At 38.2% G+C, this 24,783-nt stretch overlaps 2 protein-coding genes across 3 annotated transcripts; one reads left to right on the top strand and one right to left on the bottom strand.

Moving 5' to 3' along the window:
- The first annotated feature begins 916 nt into the window (after positions 1-916).
- LOC129439588 (vasotocin-neurophysin VT 2) lies at positions 917-2,313 on the top strand. The gene is made up of 2 exons (XM_055198309.2): positions 917-1,118; positions 2,035-2,313. The coding sequence occupies exons 1-2, from the start codon at positions 917-919 to the stop codon at positions 2,154-2,156; spliced, it is 324 nt and encodes a 107-aa protein (XP_055054284.2). The 3' UTR covers positions 2,157-2,313.
- Positions 2,314-2,738: 425 nt separating this feature from the next.
- ythdc2 (YTH domain containing 2) lies at positions 2,739-24,705 on the bottom strand. Of its 2 annotated transcripts, none has more exons than XM_073860269.1 (30): positions 24,564-24,705; positions 21,747-21,908; positions 21,554-21,644; positions 21,145-21,338; positions 20,860-21,053; positions 18,200-18,366; positions 17,853-17,955; positions 17,610-17,766; positions 17,425-17,532; positions 17,196-17,344; positions 16,960-17,095; positions 16,757-16,883; positions 14,453-14,518; positions 14,135-14,313; positions 13,553-13,649; positions 13,102-13,189; positions 12,936-13,016; positions 12,736-12,818; positions 12,476-12,581; positions 10,601-10,720; positions 10,185-10,457; positions 9,967-10,093; positions 9,687-9,892; positions 9,377-9,575; positions 9,033-9,142; positions 5,960-6,258; positions 5,732-5,885; positions 5,356-5,553; positions 2,945-3,127; positions 2,739-2,862 (listed from the first exon to the last, which is right to left on the bottom strand). In XM_073860269.1, the coding sequence occupies exons 1-30, from the start codon at positions 24,688-24,690 to the stop codon at positions 2,785-2,787; spliced, it is 4,362 nt and encodes a 1,453-aa protein (XP_073716370.1). In that variant the 5' UTR covers positions 24,691-24,705; the 3' UTR covers positions 2,739-2,784. The 2 variants fall into 2 exon arrangements, with proteins under 2 accessions (XP_073716370.1, XP_073716371.1); XM_073860270.1 differs by having other exon boundaries at positions 9,033-9,139.
- Between the last annotated feature and the right edge of the window lie 78 nt (positions 24,706-24,783).

The following is a 24,783-nucleotide window of genomic DNA, read 5'->3' as shown; positions in this document are numbered from 1 at the left end:
AAATTCAAGAAAATTTTAAGAAAAATTTGCTTACCCCATTGGCAGAATTTTTTGCATCTTTTTTGGCATCTTAATTTAAGAATTGTTAGGTGTTTTTTTCTGAAAACAAGACAAAAATACTAAGAATTGTTTTTCTTGAAAATCATTTTTTGCAGTGTAGTTTAAAAATGTATATATAAAGAAAAAGTAAAAAGTATATATAAATGATTGGCAGATTTTTTTGCTTATTTTAAGCACAAATTTGCTTAAATTTTATATTTTTTGTCTAAAAACTACTTATTTTCTGAGGTCATTTTGCTTATCAAGAAAATATATCTTAATTTAAGAATTTTTAGATATTTTTACTGACAAAAATACTAAATAAGAAAGTAATTTTTTGCAGTGTAAGTAAACTCCTATCAGCATTTAATTAAAAGCGAATCTTTCAAACATGGTAAGGAGCATCACATTTCCGTCTGACTTCAAAGGTATTCAGACCAATCACAACGTACAGATTAGCTGGCCAATCAGGGCGCTTTTCAGATCGATGAGTTTTGTATAAAATCAGTGTGTTTGAGAAAGCCTACAAAAATTTACGGTATGTTAAAAATGATGTGTTTTTTAAACATAAACCACGCAAACACATTGTATTATACCAAATACACAAAATAATGTTGTTTTTTAGCAATTAAATAGGTGCACTTTATATCAAGCAAAATAATCTGCTAATGGAGATTTATGTGCTTGTTTTAAGCACAAATTCACTTACAGTAATGTTATATTTTTACTTAAAACTTGACTTATTTTCTTAGGTCATTTTGCTCATCAAGAAAATGCATCTAGATTAAGAAGATATTTTAGATAGAAAGAAGACAGAAATACTAAGCAAGAAAGTCATTACAGTGATATTCACTAATGTCTGATATATTTGCGGTGTATGGCGTGTGGCCCCGGTGATAAGGGCCGCTGTTTTGGCCCCAGTATCTGCTGCGGAGAGGAGTTTGGTTGTCTCATGGCATCTCCACAGACGGTGCGCTGTCAGGATGAGGAATATCTACCGTCTCCATGCGAGTCTGCCGGGAAACTCTGCGGACCTGATGAAGGTCGCTGTGCCGCTCGGGGAGTCTGCTGTGATGCAGGTCGGTCTGATGACTTTATACAACCATAGAGAAAGAACTGCTGTGTGATATTACATTGCAAAAAATGATTTTCAAGAAAAAAAATCAAATTAAATTAAGATGCTTTTTCTTGATAAGCAAAACGACCCAAGAAAATAAGTCTAGTTTTTAAAACAAAAATATAAAACAAGCAAATTTTTCTTAAATTTAGTGTTTAAGAAAAATGTTTAAGATTTTTTTTCTTACCCCATTGGCAGATGTTTTGCTTGTTTTATGCACAAAATCACTTAAATTTGTTATTTTTGGTCTAAAAACTAGACTTATTTTCTTGGGTCGTTCCGCTCATGAAGAAAAAGCATTTTAATTTAGGAATTTTTAGATATTTTTACTGAAAACAAGACAAAAATACTAAGATATTTTTTTCTTGAAAATCATTTTTTTTTTGCAGTGTAGGAGAATATGTGTATAATTGTCTGTTATCTACAAAAGGGTTTTTTCAAACTTTATGATGGCTGGGACCCCCACATATAATAAATATATAGAGCAAGGGACCCCTTTCCTAAAATATATCTATCTATCTTTTATTTAAAGAAACATTAAAAGTGAGATAAATAGTGCTTATAAGTACAGCACATAACTATACAAACTCTTTTCTCTTGAAATATTTTTTGGGGCATCTTTGTACCTTTTTGACCCAGTTTGAAAACCTCTGATCTACAAGAAACGTATAAAAGATCTGCTTTAAGATACATTTAGTTGTACATTAACATATACTGTAGCTGGCCCATCACGTGTCACAGACCTTGATAAACTGTTGTATATGCCTATAGTACTTAAACTGAATTGGGATTTTTTTCCATGATCCTATAAGGAATAAGCGATAGACGAAAATGTTTAGGTTCCAGTCTTAGTGATGTTCAATATTTGTCCTCTTCAGAGGGCTGCACGCTCGACCCAAACTGCTCTGAAGACGGTACAAATGGCGATGTGCTGGAGCAAGGAGCTTCACCGGGAGAATTTCTTCTGCGTCTTCTGCATATGAAACACAATCGCATCTGAACTCATTCAATACATGACCATCACTGACCAATACATCCTTACTGATTCACCTAAGCTTGACTCAACACAATGCACTTCAGTGTGACAAGTTTGCTTATTGTTTTCAAACACTGATGTGTGTACATATGTAAGAAATAAACATCTCCTGCACTGTTAATGTTCTGTAGTCTGTGTGATCATTTGACTTTAAAGAAAGACTAAAACATGAACAAAACATTTTATTGCAAATAATGCACATGCATCACATCGGCGATATGCAATATTGAACGCGTGATATGAAACTCAATTCATGGTCCAAAAACGGATAAACACGGACTCAACATTAATGCATTCATAAATTGGATTAAAGAATAAAGTATGAGTGTTATTGATGTCATTCTTTCACATTTAGTGAAAGTTTTGGTCAGTTACCAAATAATAACCTATACAAGAATAAAGATCTGATCAGCTTCACATTTAAAATATAATTAATCGATGAACTGGAACAAGTGCAAAGCCATCATAGATGACAAAAACCATTTGCACAGCAATTAAAACGATGCCCATGTAACTTTAATCATTTGCTAAATATTATTGAGAAATATGATTATTTTCTAACTTTCATGAGGTAAACGTGCTTGAATTGTCCTTAGACCTCCGGCAGATGTTTTGAAGAGATTTTGTCCCAGAGCTCCAGCAGTTGACTTCCAGTCTGAGACTCCAACTCCTGGACAAAACAAACAGCTTCATCATAAAGCACACCGTCACAATAATAGTACAAACCTTGATACAAATACACGATGGCAAACCTGTCCATCTCGGCTGATCTGAACCTTCTTGTTATCGTTCCACGGGTTCAACAGTTGCTGTGTGTGTTGGAAGGGAAGAATCTCCTTACGAACCCACTCCACACTGAACACGCCTCCTAAACCGGCTGAACCCCAGTCCAGACATCTCTCACTGCTGATCTCTGATGTCATGCGGGCATAACCCTACCATACCAGAGACAGAGAGGGAAAACACGGTTAGGGAGAAAAAGTCCCTTTAGAGAAATCGCTTCTGTAAAGCTCAGTGGTTCAGCATTGCATTGGCTGTACAAAAGGTCATAGGTTCAAACCCAGGGAACACACATGTATACCTTATAGGGCTGTGTATAGACAAGAATGTTGCAATACGGTATGTATCATGACACAGACGTTGCGATGCAATGTGTAACGATACTTTAAGTTTAGAGATGAGACGAATGCTATCTTCTGAAAACACTTTAAATAAAACAACTGTAATGAATCTTGTATGATTTTTATTTTAAAATATGGTTATTGCCTGTATCGGGTTTTTTATTATTATTGATACAGTATTGCCAACCACGAAACTCACATGCACCGATATTTTCTTGCACCCCTAATATCTTGTAATACACTGTGAGTCGCTTTGGCTAAAGTGGCTGCAAAATGCATAAATGTAAATTTTATCATGTTTTATTTGTACCAGCATCCTGGATGCAGATTGGTCATTAATATAGATATCCACTTGACATATCACAAACTAGATTTACTAGTGCATAGATGACTTTTTTCACAAATGTACATAAAATAAGGCTAATGAAAACGCTTTTGTCCTTATATTTGTATGTTTTTAATTATGAATTTACCCTGTAACTGCCACCCCCCTTTTTGAGAGTGAGGTGAAAAGTTGATGTGCACCTTTAAATTAATATTTTATTAATTTTAAAACTCTGGCACTTTTGGTTTAGAAGCTTGATCTTGTTTTAAAGAAGACCCTTTAAACCCTTTTAGACCCTTTTTTTGTCTGGAGGTGATTAAAATATATATAAAAAATAGCTACAGCCGTTTAAATTTTGATATTTATTTAAAAAAAAAAAAATGTATTTTATATTTATATAAAATCATACAAATGAAAATGTTTACACCCAAAATGCTAAAAACATAAAGCCAGAAGTTTCAATTAGTTCCAAATTTTAAGTTAAAATAGCAAAAAATGAGGTTTCTGTTGCACTTTTAGTGGTTTTACCAACAACGGCCACTAGTTGTCAACGGTTTGCTGCATACTTTTGTCACAAATAAATTACTGTCACTGCATTATTATCACTGCTAAAAGGTTTTGAAATATGAAAACTACGAAAAACCATCACTACATTATTTTTTCCCCAAAATGGTGATGATATGAAAACTACACTCTTACAGCTTTCCAACGACTTTTAGACAAAACAATATTTTTTTAATTATAGCAATATTCTGCAAAAAGTGTTTTCAAAGCATTCATGAATTTCAGCTATTTAAATTTGTATATTGCATTTTCATTAACATATTCCCCCCCAGACATTTTTTGAAAAGTTGCCTGCCAGCATCTTTTTGAGATTTTCACAAAATGCATTCCAGGAAAATTATCTTCTAAAAATATATAAACATACAAATATATCAAATGAAAGAACAGACCATCTGCTTTCAAACAAACAATAAGCAAACAAACAAAACGGGAAAAATATCTATATATTTTTTTTCTCTGCTTATAAGCTTTTAAATATGGTTATTTTTCTTCAAAATTATTTTTTTTAAGCAAAAAGCTGAAATAATTGCATTGTGAAGGAATTTTGCTAGAGATCAGATTCAGAATGATTATCAAAACATACACGGAGTGTAAAATTGATAAATTATTTTTTGCTTCAGTTTTTTTATAAATTGGGTAAGAGCGTCATCTAGTGGATAATCGCGGTATTACAGATAACCATAAAAACTCATCAGGAACACGTTTATTTCATGCAAATGTTTTCTCTTAATTGACGAGATAACTTGGGGAAAGAGTTAAAAAGGGGGGTGACAGTAAAGATGTTAAGTCCCTCTGCTGTGTGTTGTGTCTGTATCAAGTCTTTGCTGTGTATATGATTAAGAAACATCTCACACAATAAAATATGAGATCAAACTGATACATAATGATGCGGATAAGTCTAGTCCCTGAGTAAAATTAATGTTTGAGCTGTCCTTATCTTAAAATATATCAGTACCATTGTTTTGTCTCAATATGCACAGCAGTAATGTCTTTTTGTAAGGTATTTTTGAATGTCCTAATATAACTAAGGCCTAGTCCTGGGATACTGCCCCAATAACTGTAAAGCAACTTAATGCAAACAAAAACAATAACAGTCAAAACAAGACAAAGGATAATTTTAACCTTAGTGTGAATACGAATTGAACAATCAGACCTGGAAGTGTCCGGATCCCTGTACGGAGAAGATGAGGAAAACAGCGCTGCTCTCCAGGAAGGCTCGGTTCAGTTTCTGTTCATTGTTTGGTGTGGTGGACCAGATGCCTTTCTTCTGAGACAGCTCAATGTTCTTCATATTGCTGCTCTTCATGATGAAGTATCTCAGACACGCTCGCGTCTGTCTTGGCGATGAGCACTAGATTACATCCATATGAGGAAAGATTAATTGATTTGTAGCATTTACTGTTGATGAGTGAAACTTTGATGGTCCTAATCTCATGAATTACGGGATTTCAGACAGGGTCACAAATCATGACATACTGAATGTTATTTAATCAATATTTGTGTAGGTTTGGAGTTGAAATGGCAGATACCTTTCCAGAGGACAAGAGGCCTGCAGAGGGGCTGTTGAGCAGCGGGCTGTTCGCACTTTTAAAGGGCAAGTGTTCCTCTCCCAGACGCTTCGACTGATGGGTTTTCTCTCGGTGAGGTTTTGCTTGAGACACGTGAGAGGTCAGACGGGGTGATCTGCAGGTAAACAAATCATAGCAACATCAACACATGACCTCAGGGCCTGAACATCACACTGAAATCTCCCTCACCTGTCCGGGCTGCTTAGCTCGCCAGCGCCCTGCTGTAGATCCGCTGCGCTCCTGCGACCTGCGCTGCCGCTCTTCCAGGATGAGCTCTGCGGGCTGTCGTCAGAGTTCATGGGTCGAGGTCTCTGACCGATGCCGGTGGGCTGCTGAAGACCCGCCGTCTGTTCTTCGGCCGACAGCACCGACACCAGCGTGCGGATGGTGGCCTCGTCCAGCTGAGAACTGGCTTTAGACGGAGCTCGAATCCTCCTCAAAAACAAACTCTGCCATCGCTGTCTAAGGCCGAACACCAGCTTGGCCGTCTTACGTAAGACACAAGACAGACACCAACAGCAAATTTAATTATGTGTACATACAAAGTCAATGCAATGATGTAAATTTGTGACGGAAGATGCAACTGAGGTCATTTTAACTCGAGCGGGTACTTTGTATGATGCATTGTCACGCAAGCCAATCAGCAAAGAGCTAATTGACATGTCCCTATAAGGAGAGCATTATAGCCATCTGTGGGCACCCCGAAATTTATGACACAACATCTTCATACATAGACGATGTAAATGTGTGACCTCGTCATGTGATAATTTTATTTGTGCGAGTGACGCGTTAAGTAATCCTGCGATTGCGCAAATAAAAAAGCGAATTGTAAATGCGCCCCATGGAAACACGACAATTCCACATTAACTCCCATATATCGTAAAAAAGTTTTTACGCTTGGTTTTCAGGCAATTCGAAAAAGTTATATATCACAAAACTGCAATAGTTTTTTCGCATTTAACGGTCACTTGACATGCGTAAAAATGCACATGATCATTCTTTAAATATTGTCTGGTATGTTTGATGAAACAGATGGTGTGTTTGACTTTATTTGGAATCACAAGAACCGTCAAGCGCATGACATCAAAAAACAGCAAGAGCGATTTGGATGTCGACAGCTCTGTGTGCTTTTGAGTAGCTCTCACAATATTTTGATGTCATTTGCATGCCGTATGAAGTCAAATACACCCATCGACATGGCTTTTGGAATTACAAGACAACAAAAGTACATCATATTTTAAAAAAAATAACAGCATAAAAACTTTCAAATTAATGTGCAAATGTATTATTACTTTGCGTGAAATAAGACTTTGTTCAAAGGTAAATAATAAAATTAATTGATCCGCTTCAATTAACATTCCGACAATAATTCATTCTGCTATGGTTCTGGAGCAATTTAAAAAAAGAGGAAAGGGGAACGGTCAAGTTTTTTTGAGTGGTTTTAGACGCAAAATGTGAAGCAAATGTGAAGCAATTGAGCATGTGCTTAGCTATTTCGGTGGGTGCTCGAGCTGAGCCCTGGAGCACCCACGAGACCGGCGCCTATAAGTGCGTGCTGTAGCACTTTCTTCTGTAAAATGATGAACACTCGGTTCAAGTGAGAAATCTTTTTTTTTGGTAATAATTATTTTGGGTTATCATTTTAATAGAATTTCAGCTGCGCTGAAAACGCGTTCTGATTAGGGGTGTTACGGTACGTGTATTCGTATCGGACCGTTTCGGTACCGGGCTTTCGGCATGGTGCACATGTGCACCGAATGGCTGAATGCAATCTTTTGTGTGCGGAACATAGATCAATTTTCATGTTTCCACACGAACATATTAAGTGGCGTAAATCTCCGCGTTCAGCGAAAGTCTTCTGTCAAACATAATTCAGCCCGCAGAAAGATTTTTATTTACTTAGTTGTATATTCGTTTGATTATTGATGTAAACGTTTATGGGGCCGATTATGTGTCGCGTCTAAAAGCGCATGTTAAACACGTGTCAACGAGCTGTTTTGTTCTTTCAAAAGTGCGTGAGAGGTTGGGTGTCTTTCGTTGCTACGCAATCATGAGCCGCACTTTCTGTGACAGCGAGAATAACGAAATGCATGATCAGATTTTTTATCTGCACCTCACGTCAATCATATCATTGTCACAATGCGATCAGTTAATCTGGTCGGGATTAACTGACTAATATGTATGCAACTCACTCATCTCAATGTATAATAAGTGTATAATAAGTATATCATCATGTTGCTTGCTATGCAGTTACACATAGAGCATTAATATTATTTTTATACAGAGATGGTACATAACCAATTCAATAGGCTACTGTGACTTCCAAAAAATCCTAAATCCTAAATAAATACATTTTTGGTGGCAAAAATGTAGGCTAATAGTTTAGGAATTGAATTTGTTAGTTTAGTGCAAGCTTTTACTAGAAAAAGTTTAAGAGAAGGTTAAGAAAAGATTTACCTTATAAAATAATGTAAAAAAGTAAGTAATTTAGTGGAGAACTTTGCAGCAGTATTTTATTTATTATTCTTTTTTATTTTATATATATATTATTTATTATACTTTAATAAAAAGATTTTTAAAAGTGTAAACAAATTGTTAAAAAAAGTTTATAGTAATAAACAACCTGCAGTTTAATGTTTGCATTTTTTCCCTTTACTCTACCGAAAATGAACCGAACCGACTTCAAAACCGAGGTACGCACCGAACCGTGATTTTTGCGTACCGTTACACTCCTAGTTCTGATTGTGTACTTGTAGCACAGATTGATAATTTTTCGCAACCTTGAGTGACTAAGAGAGAATATCTTGCCTCATGTTCCACCAGCGGGTCATTGCTGATATCAGTTGCCTCCCCTTGCAAATAGCGCAGCCGTTTGCGTCCACACGAACTTGGACATCTTGCTGGACGAGAATGTACTTTATATTTTTCAAAATTTGTGATGTGCACACCACCACTGCGGTTGTGTGGTGGTTATGACAATCGTCACAGCCCTAATGAGCACAAAAATGTCCAAATAATGTTGTAATAATGTAATGTTCCCATTCCCCACTAGTGCGGCCCGCCCCACACTTTGGCCTAATATCAGGTAAAATCAGCTATAGTATTACAATAAGAAATACGTCACTGCAGCCCATTGTCAGTGTATATATACCTTCACATTGGTTTGGTCACAGATTTTTAAAAGATAATCAGAGATTTGTTTAAAGAAATGTGAGGGTTTCAATGAAGTCAAACCCACATCCACAGTAAGAAAGACTCTAACCTCCTGATCCAGATTAAAGTTCACCCACTCGTCAATCTTGATGCTGGTAAGATGAGCACCGGACCGATCCTCCATCTCACTGTCACTGCTTTCATTCACACCATCACCTGCTGTACACAGTCACATTTACGGTGAGTACCTCAAGTCTTATTGTCTAGTCTAAATGATCCATAATCTTTCAGAAAACTGACACATCTGCCTCTGAAATCATGGAAAAAGTTGTTTCAATCAATAATATTACAGCCGTTTTCACGAACCAATCAAATCTTAAAAGAAAATAAGTCCCACCCTTCACTATTTGCCTCACAGTACATGAGGTGTATATAAGGAGGTGATTTCTGTACCTCCATCGTTAGCTGTGGGCTCCTGTAACGCTGTGCTCGGGAGTCTCGCACATCCCCCAAATAAGGCCAAGGTCAGAGGTGTGACAGCGGAACAGCACTTGATGCTGGCAATCCTATGAGCTCGGGTCATCTCATCATAAATCAGCCAATCGGTGGGCAGGGACTCCACTGCTGCTGCCTGACCATTGGCTGGAGGAATCTGGTCATTGAATTGAATAGAAGAACAGGTGAGATAAGTCAACACAGACAACCACAGTGTCAGTCATCTTTTATTTCCCAAAACACAGGACCAAAAGATTTCTTGAATCACCTTCTTGTACTGCGGCTGACTCAGGACAGAGGTCGGATGAAATCGGACATTCTTCTCTTTGAATCCCATGAGGGTCAGGTTTTCGCGGTTCACGTGGATCAGGTTGGGATACATACCAGCGACCAGCGCGGCCTTTACTATGGCCCAGTTCTCCGAGTTCAGATTAACATCGCGAATGTCTCCGCCTCCTCGTGCTCGTACGAAACCTGCATAAACAAATTTGAGCAACATTCTGGTCTCCACCATCAACCTAGTTCAGCTCTAAATATTGCAGGCGTACCTGTAGCTCGCAGCTGACCCAGGAGCTGTGCTCTCATCCCAACGATGATCTCCATGGTGGCCTGAGAGAGGAAGTTCTTCTCACAGAAAGCTCTTTCCCATCCATCACTGCGCGCCTTCTGCCAAGCCTGTATCACCGGAAGAATATTCATTGACAACGAATTTCATAATTGATTATTATGGTATTAGTTGTTGCAGAACTACACAATACTCTCTCACCTGAAATGCTCTGAGCAGAGCCATGTGGTCGCTGAAAGTGTTGGCACAAAAGCGTTTCCTGCACAGCATGGCCAGTCGCTTCTGAGAGGCCTGCGTGGGCAACACAAACGGATCTCTGTGGGCCAGCGTGCAGGCGATGGTGAGGATGGGATCCAGACACTTCAGAACCACGGCACACAGCACCATCTTCCCCAGATGAGGCTCCACGGGCAGGTCAGCGAGGTGATAACCCAACTCAGTCAGGTCCTCCCAGGGGTCCATGGCATCGATGGTCTGGTGGAGGTGAAGTTGACAGAGACACGAAAGAAGAAAAATGCTGATTTGTTCTGATACAAATAGCGATGATGGCATCTTTTAGTCATCCAGTGACAGTCAGGGATTTTGATAATGATAGGTTTGAAGAAAAAGTGTCTGACCTTGAGCATCTGTACAGCGTTTTTAACTGCGTGTAGGTGTGGAGGTTCAGGTGCTTTGGAGAGGAACTCAGCGATGGAGCAGGTGATGGGAGCCAGAAGTTTAGTATGCAGACAGAGCTCCTGAAAGACAAATAGACAAAAATACAAACATATTACTCATCCAAACTATTGTGCTCTGGTATCTCGAGCTCAATGCATTCTGCGTGCATTTTCTGTATGCATAAAATTCATGGATGACATTTGTCTATTATGTGCAATGGGCAACCTTCAGGTCTCTGTCATGAATCCAACAAAGAAGTGACTTAAACTGCAATTCATAGACTGGCCAATCAAGACAGGCTCCAAAGGAAGTCAATCCCATAGACCCCCAACTTTACAGGAGAAAAAATATTTACAACCTGATACAAAAAGTGTTTTTGGTCTATATAGGAAAAAAACTGTAAAGGGGGGTGAATTGTTTTGCAACTCATCTGTCTGAATTATATTATGCCTTAAAGTTCTGCATAATTATGGGCGTGGCCACTTAAGTGACAGGTAGTGATGGGCGATTTCGAAACACTGCTTCGTGAGGCTTGGAAACATTTAGGAATCTTTTGTTTCGAATCATTTGTTCGAAGCGTGTATCAACTGGCCAAAGTCACGTGGTTTTAGCAAACGAGGCTTCATTACGTCATAACTGTTTGGAAACGTTTCGAAAATCTGACGATTCACAACTAGACGGAGTTGATCACAAATGACCAGTGTCTAATATGGTTAGCTGAACTCGGGTCAGTTTTATCATTTAATTTCATAAAACATTCATCCTTCTGACGAATAACACTACCATTTTTTCTACTTTTTGTTTATAGACAGATTTAATGACAAAAAATTTGCATAATTAAAAAGGGAGTTAGTTTTAATGATTTGTTTGCCATAATAAAACTAAAAACACAGAATACCCTTTTACTTAATGGCTTAATTAAGTTAAATAATTATTTTTTCTTTAAAACTATTTTTTAGAAAAATCTTGCTATTATTTTGTAAAATGTTTCGACAGATCTTGTTGCTTTTACACTATTTTGACCAGCAGGTGTCGCCAGCGTGTGTGGTGTTTCGAACTCTTCGAAAAACTGAATCAATTTGCGAAGCAGTTGATTCAATTGATTCGAAAACTTAGTTTCTCCCATCACTAGTGACACGTGGATTGCCACTGCTGTCACTACCGTTGCACTACGTGGGCGTGTATTCAGCAACCATGCACCTTAGCTCCACCCACGTACTGCCTCTTTGCCCGTTTTTGGTTATCTGGAAGTGACCAGTCCTTCCAGATTTTTTTTTGTGATTGTTGCGGACAAAAATCCTTGAACTTGCGGCACGTTTTCTTAAAAAATGTGATGGAATATGCGGGATATTTATGCGATGAAACTGCGTGAACTTGCAAAAACTGCATGAACTTCCAAAAACTGTTTGCAGCTTTTGGAGCTTTTCATTGATGTTCACATCGCGTAATTATGTCACTTCTCAACATTCCCATGACAACAGGGGACATAGCTGCGCATGTGTGAAGTAAATGCAACATTTTTCTACTTTCTGCTAAGATATATATGACTTTTTTGCTACGAAAATGCGGGGATTATGAAATCATGCGAGCCCTGCATATTTTGCGAGCAGAAATCTGCAATTTACGCGGCGTATGTAAAAAATGCCGCCCCCGCATAAATATGCAAACGTTGGCTGATTATGCATTAAATCATGCGATCATATAATCAAGTTTTTCTGGAGGGACTGAGTGACTACGCGCTCAATGGCGACGTCAAGTTTAAAATTTTTACTTTAGAAAGACTTTTTGCAGACAAAAATCTATCTTTATTATGTTACCGACTGTTGTGTATGTACCTGAAGTGGCATACGGAGCAGCTGAGGAACCTGATGTTCCAGCATGTTCTTGAATCTCAGCCGGCTGAAGAGGTGGAAACTGATGCCTGGTCTACAGCGACCCGCTCTACGTAACAAACACACTGTTACAACAAAACCTCACGTACTGTACATCAAATACACTAAGGTTAAATCTCACGAAAACTGTCAGGCTTGTAGTTAACACAAAATGCACGACAAAAGCAAAAAAAGTCATAAGGAAGAGAATCAAGGTGACCAACCTGCCCTTTCTTTGCAAAGCGCTTGCCTTCGATATCCAAACCATCTTCAGCATGGTCACATTATTGAGTGCATCATAGGCCTTCTGTACCAAAATACATACAGTAGTGTTTCTTATTTTTTATAAATAATAACCTATTAATATTCACAATACAGCAAATGTCTTGGTAACGAAACACAGTACAGAATTATGCAAACAAACCTCTTTAACTTTTCCAGAGTCGATAACAAACACCACATCATTGACTGTGATGCTGGTTTCTGCGATGTTAGTGGAGAGAATCTAGACAGACAGAGAAATATTTATAGAAGACACAGCAGAGAGATGGGTGTGCGAGCTTTGTGATGTGTGTGAGAGAGATACGCACTACTTTGCGAACACCTTTAGGAGTATTATTCAGAACTTTCTTCTGATCTGATGTTTGCATGCTGGAGTGCAGAATGAACACCTGCAACCTGTCAAGATGTGTCAAAAAAATAAACACACATTTGTGAACACATAAGTCACACAGGTATCTTTGTAGCAATATAGCCAACAATACATTGTATGGGTCAAAATTATCAACTTGTTATGCCAAAAATCATTAGGATATTAAGTAAAGATTATGCTCCATGAAGATATTTAGTAACTTTTCGACTGTAGATATATTAAACATGTATTTATCATTAGTAATATGTGTTGCTAAGGACTTCATTGAGATAAATTTAAAGGCGATTTTCTCAATATTTTTATATTGATTCCCTCAGATTCCAGATTTTCAAATAGTTGCATCTCTGCCAAAACTGTCCTGATACATCAAAATCTTAAACTCGACACACCTTTGCTGGTGTTCTGTAAATCTTTTATCGTCAAAAATGATACGGTCTCTTAAAGAAACAATCTCATCATAGCCCGGCAGGAATATCAATACCGCACCTAAAAACAAAAGACAAACCAAAACATAACATTATCAGAGAGAAACCTTTTAACTCTTTTCCCGCTATTGACGATTTAACTTATCAATTAACAGAAAACGCTTCCCTGCCAATGACGAGCATTTCCGGCTTTTTATGATATTATCCTACACTACATAGGGAATAATATGGATTTTTCCCCAGAAAACTTCTTGCATAAAATAGATTCAAGCACTTTCAATGACCTGTACCTATGTATATTTCAAAAACTTCCCAGGCCCTTGAATTTTTTTCCCAGGTTCACAAACTTTCAAGGATTTCAAATACCTGTGGGAACCCTGCTAAGAGCACCACCTGGTGAATAATGGCGGAAATACGGATTGCCGGAAAAACTCGTCATTGGCAGGAACGCGTTTTCTCTTAATTGATGAGTTAACTCGTCAATGGCGGGGAAAGAGTTAACAATATGCTGAACAACACATAAAAGAATGGTTTTAATGCTCTAACCCTCATTTGAGCTCTGGCAAATGTTGAAGAGCAGATGTAAGATGAGGTCCAGGTCGACTCTCTCATCATCAAAGCTGTGATGATACGCTTTGAGGAGCTCCTGGTCTTCCGAGCTCAGATCAGAACAAGCTGTCTGATCCAGAGACGACTCGTCCGGCTGACCTGCTTCAACACACCCCCTGTACCAACACGCAAGAACAGCAGTGTCTCTACAGATCCACATCCAAATTAGACCATCTTACGTATGGTCTTATTTAGGAAACAACATCCTGTGTGAGAATGACAGATTTGGTTTTAAAAGACAAGTGCAGTGCTCACATGTGGGACTCCAGGAGATCTACAGCCTCCGATTGATTGAAATGTTTGGCCCAGTCGAGAGCCGTCCTGAAATACAAACACACATACAGCATTAACATGTACTTGATGTTACTTAGATATAAGGCCGGCCACACTACTTTAAAGCGATCATCAGCGATCATGATGATTTAAAGTTTCAGTAAACTGCTAAAGCTTATAAAAATGTTTAATTTGAATGCACTTTACAGTAAGTCACTTAAAGGTGAACTGTGTAATTTTTAGAAGGATCTCTTGACAAAAATGCAAAAAATATACAAAACTAAATTATCAGGGGTGTATAAAGACCTTTTTAAATTAACCGTTATGTGTTTATTGCCTTAGAATGAGACGTTTTTATCTACATACACAGAGGGTCCCCTTACATGGAAGCCGCCATTTTGTGCAGCCATGTTTCTACAGAAGCCCTTAAAGGAATATTCCACTTTCTTAAAAGAAAAATCCAGACAATCCACTCACCACCATGTCATCCAAATTGTTGATGTCTTTCTTTGTTCAGTCGAGAAGAAATTATGCTTTTTGAGGAAAACATTGCAGGATTTTTCTCATTTTAATCGACTTTAATAGACACCAACAATTAACACTTAACTCAACACGTAACAGTTTTTTTCAACGGAGTTTCAAAAGACTATAAACAATCCCAAACGAGGCATAAGTGTCTTATCTAGCAAAACGATTGTCATTTTTGACAAGAAAAATAACAAATATACACTTTTAAAGCACAACTTCTCGTCTAGATCCGGTCCAGCACGACCTAACCTAAATGCGTAGTGACGTAGGGAGGTCACGTGTTACATATATAAAACGCACATTTGCGGACCATTTTAAACAATAAACTGACACATAGACATTAATTAGTATCAGTTGACATACAACAACGTAGGAATGGTCCTCTTTCAACACACTTGTAAACACTGGGGCGGAGTTTCGCGTTCGTCCTCTGTGACCTCTTGACGTCATGACGCATCGCGTGGGGTCACGCTGGCGCATCACGACCGGATCTAGACGAGAAGTTGTGCCCCAAAAGTGTATATTTGTTATTTTTCTTGTCAAAAATGACAATCGCTTTGCTAGATAAGACCCTTATGCCTCGTTTGGGATTGTTTATAGTCCTTTGAAAAGTGAAACGTTGAAAAAAACTGTTACGTGTTGAGTTAAGTGTTAATTGTTGGTGTCTATTAAAGTCCATTAAAATGAGAAAAATCCTGCAATGCTTTCCTCAAAAAACACAACTTCCTCTCGACCGAACAAAGAAAGACATCAACAATTTGGATGACATGGTGGTGAGTAAATTATCTGGATTTTTTTTTAAGAAAATGGAATATTCCTTTAACAGACAAACTTTTTTACTAAGTTGTCTCCAACGATAACATGTTTGACCGGTGGCGGTTACCGTAGCTTCTCTTATGTGTTTCAAAAGCAAGATGTGAGCAGTGGACTGAGCCGTTGGTTGCAATTCACAACCTCACCACTAGATGCCACTCAAATTTACACACTGCACCTTTAAAGGAATTGTTCACCCAAAAATGAAACTTTTGTCAATATTTACTCTCAGGTTGTTCCAAACATGTATAAATGTCTTTGTTCTGCTAAACACAAATGGGCCACCATTGACCTTCATAGAATAATTATTTTCCTGTTATTGAAGTCAATGGTGCCCCAGATCTGCTTGGTAACAAACATTTTTTCAAAAGATCTTCATTTGTGTTCAGCAAAACAAAGACATTTATACAAGTCTGTAACAACTTGAGGGTGAATAAATGAACCTTTAAGACTTTTAACTGTGGGTTCACACCAGACGCGTTCAAATCCTGTTTGAGGCGTCAAATCATTCGTGCGTGAAAGCCGCGCGTGAAATTCTAGTCATGCGGATAATCGCGTCATGGGAGGGGCTTCTGCGACTCCGCTCACTTCCTGTAATCACGTCACTACTAGAGCAAGCTTCTGATTGGTTAACGCGGTACGTTTTTCCGCCAAAGTTCAGATTTTTCAACTCGCACGTTTCCCGCGGCAACGCTAAATTCACGTCATTCGAAAGCCGTGTCGCATTAAACACCTAATTCGCCCGCGAGACCTCCAGACGCGCGTCAACACGTCTTTACATTAACTTAACAATGAAAGCACTCGCGCTTGACACCTCTACCGCGGCTGGTGTGAACGCAGCATAAGAGTTTGCCAGATTCATAAATGTGAATGAAAAAAACAAAAACATGTGATACGACCCCTTTAAACAGATAAATATCAAAAAGTATTTGTTGCATTTCTCACCAGCCGTTTGAGGCTTTGATGTTGACGTTGGCACCCATACTTAAAAGCTGCTCCATCTGACTGAGAAAGCCTCTTCCTGCGGCCACCATCAGAGGAGTGGCACTGGTCTCGCTGTGTCTGTAGTCCACTGAGAGAACACAACCACATCAGATATACCATAGTAAATCTCACCAGTAACGGCAAGACATGATTAAGTTCAATACCGCTGATGTTCTCGTTCAGGATGAGATTGAAGAGTTGCACGAAGATGTCCGCATCTTGCTTTAAGAAAATCTCCGAGATGCAGGTGTCCATTTCCCTGAGCAGCCAGGGCTCTAGTGTGGCCACGTCTTTCTCGCTCTGAAAACAACAGAAAAATACACAATGTGAGGCGTGTGAAAAAACATTTCCACCAAAGGTCAATGGGTTTTACGTGATAAATATGAATGCAAAAAAATACCAGCTGGCTGAAGACACTGTCCCCTCCATCATCCAAGAGGTCACTGTCCTGTAGGACACAGGTGGACGGCTTTTCCCTCGGACACTCGCGCTGTAAGACCGTTGGACGGGCGTCACACCATTCTGTCAAAGACATCTGCTGCTTCGCCTCTGCACAAACATCAGGCTTAATAAAAAAACTGCTTCGCTTAAACCTGCATCACTCGACAATAAGTATTCATTTACTTTACCTCTCTGCACCTCCTTCTTGTATTTCATCATCTCTTTGTTTGCATAGCCTGTTGTCCTTAAGATATCCTCAAGGAAGAGCTGCTTGACATCAAAAGGGCAACCTTTGACTTCAAGCACAACACAAACACATTTAAACATCATTGGCAAGCTACGCTAAAGATGTTGACATTAGAAGTATACTTACTGTAAACAACAGGAGGTGCTTTAAAGTATCTAACGAAGAGACTGACATCCAGAGCGGCGCTGGACAGGATGAGTTTCATTGAGGGCATCTTATTAAGAACGTCCTTCAGCTTAGTGAGTAAAAAATCCGTCAGACCGTCACGCTCGTGAACCTCGTCCTAAAGGAGCAAAAACAAGGATAATGCCGATTAGGTTTTTATGAGAGATCGATGATCCAGATAAACATTCTCTGAGTGGCGCTCACCACAATGACGTGTGTGACGGTGGATAGGGCGTCGTCTCCGGCCATCAGTGTTCTCAGCAACACCCCACTGGTGCAGAACGTCAGGAGGGTTTTGGGGGAAACCCTGCAAACCAACAAAAAGCCACAAGCAAAAAATGCAAAAGTTCGGTAAAAAAATTGATATAACAAAATCGCGTATTGGTATTATTATGAATAGGGAAAAATGTAACGCTCAACATGGTGATGTAAGTCCCGCCTTCCAGTAAAAAGAACCAAATGGAAAATTTTGATTTATAAGAGTCGATAAAGAAATAACAGATACGAAGACTACGTGTCATCATAGCCTGTAGTGTGTTTTATTGCAGCACCTGCTCTCCAGGCGGATCTGATAACCGACGGTTTGTCCGATCTTCTCCCCGCGTTCAGCCGCCACTCGCTCCGCTACAGCAATGGTCGCCAGTCTCCTGGGCTGAGTGCAGAAGATCCGACAGGGAATTTCATTCCGGCTGCAGTCGTCCAGGAGAAACTGGGGGATCTGAGATACACACACAAATATGAGGTCACTTCACACCATGTACTTATCTCACTAATGACAACACAGAAAGCTACTTCTGTAGCACGACACAATTTTTTTATAATGTTTCACTTTTGTGTAGCACACTGTGATGTCCGGTTCATTGACAACCTTTAATTATAATGATTATTTTTTAATTAATCTGTCAAATGGACACGGTAATCAACAACCTCGTTTACACAGCACTTTGATCCCAGATAAAAACTGTAAAATTGGCAGAGAGTCTTCTTTGTGAACACAAACACGTCCCGTAAATGTTCTGGGATTGCTTCCGTAAAGGGGAGCTAGTAACATTGCCATAACATTTACGGAAAACGTCCTGTGTGAACAAATGACAGAAGGGGCTTGTTACGAAGTTACGTTTCAGCTCTTTAACACTAAGGATTCAAACGCAGATCAACATTCATGAAGGGAAATGTTGGCAAAATGGACTGAAGCAGAGATCAGGGAGCTTGTCACTATCCGCGCTGAAGTTGAGTTCATTTACCAGCATGACAGAACAGCACATCACACGCTCCTTTATGATCTTTTTATGAACAAAATGCACGCGCGTGGTTTCTCCAGAGAAAAATCATGGATAATTAGCAAACTTCAGACACTTTGGAAAAAACGTACCGAGTGCAAGACTTTAAATACGTCACGTGTCTTTACAGGATCTTTATGGTATGTGTGTGAATGCACGCACAGGCTGCGGAAAATATTTGGGAGTGTAAATAAGCCAAAATCAAACGATCCCGGGACAAATCCCGGATGCATTTTCCATGTATTTAATTTCTGTGTGAAAAGGGCTTACCTGAACTGAAAACGAGTCATTTGACTGAATCTTGAACTGACTCATTTAAATGACTCACTACAGACACAAATGAATGGCGAAACATTACATATTGTGTCTTTAAAGCACTTTAGTAAAATGTGCTTTTAGTCTAATTTCTGTCAGGGTTTTAATAATTGTAGGGGGCAATGTTTGTTATAGAAAAATGTATTTAAAAAATCTTATGGTGCATTCAAACCAGCCGTGGTAGAGGCGGAAAAACGCGCTATTCGCGCGTAGTTGGATGCTTGAACATTTTGAGTTTACGCGCTTCATTCGCACGTGAAATTCTAGTCATTCGAGACATTCATGCGAAAATTAGCTTCATGTGAGGGGCTTCTGCGACTCCACTGAGACTCCGCTTGATTCCTGTAATCACGTTACTACTACAGCAAGGTCCTGATTGGTTAACGCGGCACAGAAATCCACCAAAGTTCAGATTTTTCAACTCACGCGCAGAAAGCGCCATCCACGCGTACCGTACCGCAGGATGCCTATTCGCGTCTTTGAATTGACTTAACATGTAAATCAGTCGCGCTTGCCGCCTCTACCGCGTCTGGTGTGAATCCTCTATTAAAGTCGCCATGAAACTGAAGTAGCGATCGTCTTATTTTCCCCGTGGTGACGTATAGACGGTTTCAGCAATAACAACATAACTCTGCGAAGAATAAATAACAACAAAGTCCTTTTAATAGGGCTGTGCAAAAATATTGATACAGCTAACTATCGAGTCAAATTATGGGTCCTCCGAAGGTTAGACCGTCTCATTTCAGTTCTCTTCGCGAACTTCTGAGGCTTCCACCTTGAAAGACTTTTTTAGGTCGCATGCTTAGCAGGGCGCGGCCATGGAACTGGGACACAGCTTGTGAAGCTTGCGGCGGTAGTGCTCTCTTTGGTCATATATTGTTTGTATATGTTTTCTGTTGGATTTAAATGATACACAGGATTAAAGGAAGATATTTAATCAGAAAACGGGAGTACGTAAATTGTTTTGTCCGACAGACACAGAGTGAGTGGATTGTTTTGTTGGATACGGAGCGAGTGAAACTGAAACTGAATGCGCACTCACACAGGAGTTTTAACACGTTTTAACAGTTTTACAGCGCAGTGTGAATATTTTTCTGGAAACAACAATCGCGGATCATTCTCTTCCATAAAGGCCGATGTAAACATCTAAGAATATATTAACATTTCTCAGATTTATTGCTTTTGTGGACTACAAATGCAAGTTAATGTCATACTGGGATTGCTTGGCAAAGATAATTTACAAACATGAGATGGGATGGATTATGACTTGCGCACAATTTTTAAACAAAGGTATGTTGTCCCGTTTAGATTTTTCATGTTCATTATATATGCACTGTCAGCCATGATGAAGTTTAATTATTCATTGCGCCGCCCACGGTCATGCGACGTTAAATCAGAAATGTCTGTAAGTGTTATTTTTTTTACAAAATAGAGTAACGCGAGTAACGAACTCATTTAAATTTCAGTAATTGTAATTGAGTTACTTGATTTAAAAAATACTTTGTTACATACTCGTTACTGATAAAAGTAGTGGAATTACAGTAACGCGTTACTCCCATCACTGGCTGCAAGTTCCAGCAGAAAACATTAAGACAGAAAAATCTAGAAGTTCTCACCTGTGTGGTTTTACCTGACCCAGTTTCACCCAAAACCAGCACAACCTGGTTCTCCTTGATGGTCTGTACAATCTCATTCTGTCGCTCATACACAGGCAGCGCTCTCCGAAAACCATCTAGTTCAGATGGGCCGCGTTTCTGTGGAACCTGAGAAATACCGTGACTCAGACGACCGCTGGTTCTGCTCTTACCGTCTGGAGGAAAAAGATCAACGGCTGATGTGAGAACACACAAAATTTAATGACCCATCATCCAGGCACACAAACCGAATTCACAGAAACTCACCGCCCGCGTCTGAAGAGGTGGTTCTCTCTGTTCGTGGCAGCAGTTCTGTGCGCTCTTTACTGCTGATGGGGAATCTATGCAGAAGGTTTCGTACCACGTGTTTGGAGTTGTATGTGAGGTCACAGGTCATGACAGAGCGAGCCATCTCGGTCCCATCTTTCTTTCTCACAGTGAGATATCGACTACTGCCTTTTCTTTAACGACAGTTTACAAGAATTATCTAAAAACTTTAACCAGTCCAGTGTATAATCTTAATATCTTTAATATTGACTGAGTAAGGTCATGTCAGAGATTAAAATGAATGTGAAATCAACTTTTGATGCTCCTAATCTCAGAATTTGATTATAAGACTACAGACATGGTCACGAATCAGTTCTTCATGGTTGGCGTATTTTCATCTTTAACTTACCCTCGGCTTTTGGAAATGTACCCCAGAGATTGAGCAAGTCGGTGTATGAACGCTCGCTCGGTATTAGTCAGCGAAGAAGGAAAATCCAACTCTAAAAAACAAAAAAGCTATTACTTAAAATTATTTCAATAAGAAACTTAAGTCAAATAACAGGATGATGAAACAGCGTTGAACTGAATGAAGTTACTCAAACCTTTCTCATCACTGTGTAGGAATCTTTCCAGAGAGATATTGACAGCGATTTTAACCTCTTCGTCAATCCTGATGTCTTTGAGCCCTTTAGCTTTCAGAGTCTGTTTAGACGCAGTCATGTTTGACTTTGGGGTTCCACCGTGCCGGAACATTTTTAGCTTGTATGGAAAAAAACTGTGTATGAAGTTGTTGTTTTTCTCACAAGGTCTCTTGAAATCCAGTGCAGAGGATATACAAAGGGGTGGTTTCCTGGACAGGGATTAGTTTAGACCAGGACTAGGCCTTAGTTTAAAAAGGAAATATAACTAGTTTTTACAAACATGCCTTACTAAAACATTACTTGTGTGGATTTTGAGGCAAAACAAAGGGCACTGATGTATTTAAAGATTTGTCAACAAATTGTTTTCAGTTTGGAAAGCTCTTACACTTCTTTTAGTCTAGGACTAATCTAATCCCTGTCCAGGAAACCACTCCATAGTTTTATTATTATTTTATCTTCCATTTTTTACATCTTTAGTATAAAGACATCTTGAGAGAGAGAGAGAGAGAGAGAGAGAGAGAGAGAGAGAGAGAGAGCAAATAATTGGCTTCATAATACAGCTCATGGGTGATTCTCACGAAACCATCGAAACACCACGGCACTAATGATTTTAGCTTTAAAATGTGTAATACAGTAACATTAACACAATACTGTGTTCTACCTTGCACAATGTGTGATTTCAACATAAGAATTTATAATTGTAAATTTTATCTCATTTTCCGCTGAAATTCTCATTACCGCAATGTGTCCGTCTGTGTTTGAACATGCGTTATGTTGTAATTTAATCAAATTAACACAAAATATTAAGAAAAAAAATAAATGGATGTTTTGCTAGACTACTTTAGATGACAGAAAAAATATTTACTGAATATTCATGTATAATAATAATGAAGAAAAATTAGGAAAATGATGTGTCCATGCCTGATGTTCTCATCCTCTGCAACACTTTTTCAGAACAGTTTAAGCACACATACAGAATTTTAATAAAGTTTGATTTTGAGTGACCAAGCACATGGACCAGTTACTTCAAGATGGCCACCAGATAAGATCATTTTTTTACAGTTAATTTGAAATATTTTCTTGTCAGAATGCTTACACGACATTTTGATTATCATTACCGCAACAGATGCTTATTAAATGTTAATTTAATTAATAATTAATTAATACTTTGATTTTAAATGCATGTGCAGAATCTTCAAATTATGTTCTTTTAGGTTTGTCATGTCATTTTGAAAATATGTCAGTGTTGATGTTTTCTGACTGTTGCGGTAATGAGATTTTTTAGGACTAATTTTTTTAATTATGTTACAAAAAGTGTTAAATGATAAGTAAAAGTTTTTAAATTAATGTTCCCATTTACTCCAGACTTTGTTTTTCAATGTCTGGTGGGAAAAAAAGTAAATTTAAGCAATTTTTACATTTTCATGCTTGACATTTTTAAAACCAAGTTTTCGTGAGAATCACCCTCGTGGACAGTGTTGAGTGTAACTAATTACTAAATAATTAGTTACTTCATAGTTAATTATGTTTTCCTTAAAAAATGTTTTTACTAAATAATGTGTATGGACTGTAGAGAAATTATATATAATACAATAGCAGATTTAACATAAAATTTAAAGTTAGTCTAATGTTAAAACGCATGTTTTTATGTATCCTTCTCACTTTAAATAATTTGGTAATTTAATAAGAATAATGGAAACACTCTATTGTAGTTTACAAATCTCATTATTAACTGGTTGGTTATTAGCATTAATATTACTGAGATATTTATTATTATTTAAAAAGCACATATTAATGCCTGATTCTGCAAAACCTTATTCTACATCCTACCCAATTCCTACCAATACCTAAACTAAACAACTATTTTACTAAGTATTAATAAGCAGTATTAGAGTATTAAAGTAGTTAGTAGTTAGTTAATAGTGAGAAAGTGTGACCAGAATTATTTATGTACCTTTATAGGATTCATTCGAGCCGTTTCAAGCCTATCTTTGTATCATTTACTAAAAAGGATTTAGAAAGTAATAAGTAAGTAACTAAATACTTTTTGGAGTGAGTAATTTGTACAGTAATCTAACTACATGACTAAAGATTTAATAAGTAATTTTTTTTGTTTTTGTTTTTAGTAAATAACCCAACACTGCTTAGGGGTTTTCAAACTACAGTCTGGGGGCCTCCAAAAGGAGGGGTCCCCAGAAAAGTTCAGAGCAAAAGTTCAGAGTATCATAAAGTTTGAAACCCCCCAAAATAGCTGATATTTGCCACAGTTTAAAGTGTTATGTAATATTACATTTGCTATATAGCATTATATTAACGTTACAATCAATTACCTTATATGACTAAAACAGAATAAATAAACCGACCAGGATTAACAACAAAAGGAGAAATGTCAGTATCACAATATCGCAAAAATACGCAAAATATAGATGTTTTTTATTTATTTATTGTTGAACACTCAAATTGGACAGAGGACAGGTAATTACAAATCATAACCATTTATTTAATGGTGTGATTTATGTAACGTTAAACTAAACGTACTGTGTTAGCGCTGCAGCTAAACCGTTTAATTTTACCCGCCAAAACTGTCTACCAGCAACATATAACTGAAAGATGCTTAAACACAAAAACCATACTTAGTGTTAATAATATCAAAATCACTATTGTTGTGTTGTGAGGAGAGAAATCTCTGATGTGCGAGTCATTCATTGAGTTAGCATCGTGTTACTGTTTAATTACAGCATCAGGTTTAAATGATCGCTAAGTGAACATCTTACTTGTTTGAGGTGTGTGAGGTAGATGCAGTTTTCAGCTTCAGATGATGGTTATGATGAGTTATAATCTGTTTTCTGTCATAGATCTGTTTGTGTTTGTGTCTGCACAGAAACGAAACCGTCTGCCCACGCATGCGCAATAGCTCTGCTCAGATTCCCGGATCTACAAATCATTTTACTGACGTCTTTAACGCAACACATGACTCATAGATCAGCACTTGTACATG

Source organism: Misgurnus anguillicaudatus, chromosome 22, assembly GCF_027580225.2.
Source record: "Misgurnus anguillicaudatus chromosome 22, ASM2758022v2, whole genome shotgun sequence".
NCBI classification, from domain to species: domain Eukaryota; kingdom Metazoa; phylum Chordata; class Actinopteri; order Cypriniformes; family Cobitidae; genus Misgurnus; species Misgurnus anguillicaudatus.
The sequence above is the reverse complement of the archived record's forward strand: the minus strand, read 5'-3'. Positions and strand labels throughout refer to the sequence as shown.

Excerpts from the sequence above, each read along its gene's own strand:
- LOC129439588 (XM_055198309.2), top strand. The coding sequence starts at position 917 with ATGGCGTGTGGCCCCGGTGATAAGGGCCGCTGTTTTGGCCCCAGTATC. Across the intron at positions 1,119-2,034 it reads GGGAGTCTGCTGTGATGCAG|AGGGCTGCACGCTCGACCCA; the intron begins GTCGGTCTGATG and ends TGTCCTCTTCAG.
- ythdc2 (XM_073860269.1), bottom strand. The coding sequence starts at position 24,690 with ATGCGTGGGCAGACGGTTTCGTTTCTGTGCAGACACAAACACAAACAG. Across the intron at positions 14,519-16,756 it reads ATCAAAGCCTCAAACGGCTG|GACGGCTCTCGACTGGGCCA; the intron begins GTGAGAAATGCA and ends TTTGTATTTCAG. Across the intron at positions 3,128-5,355 it reads AGGGATCCGGACACTTCCAG|GGTTATGCCCGCATGACATC; the intron begins GTCTGATTGTTC and ends CTGGTATGGTAG.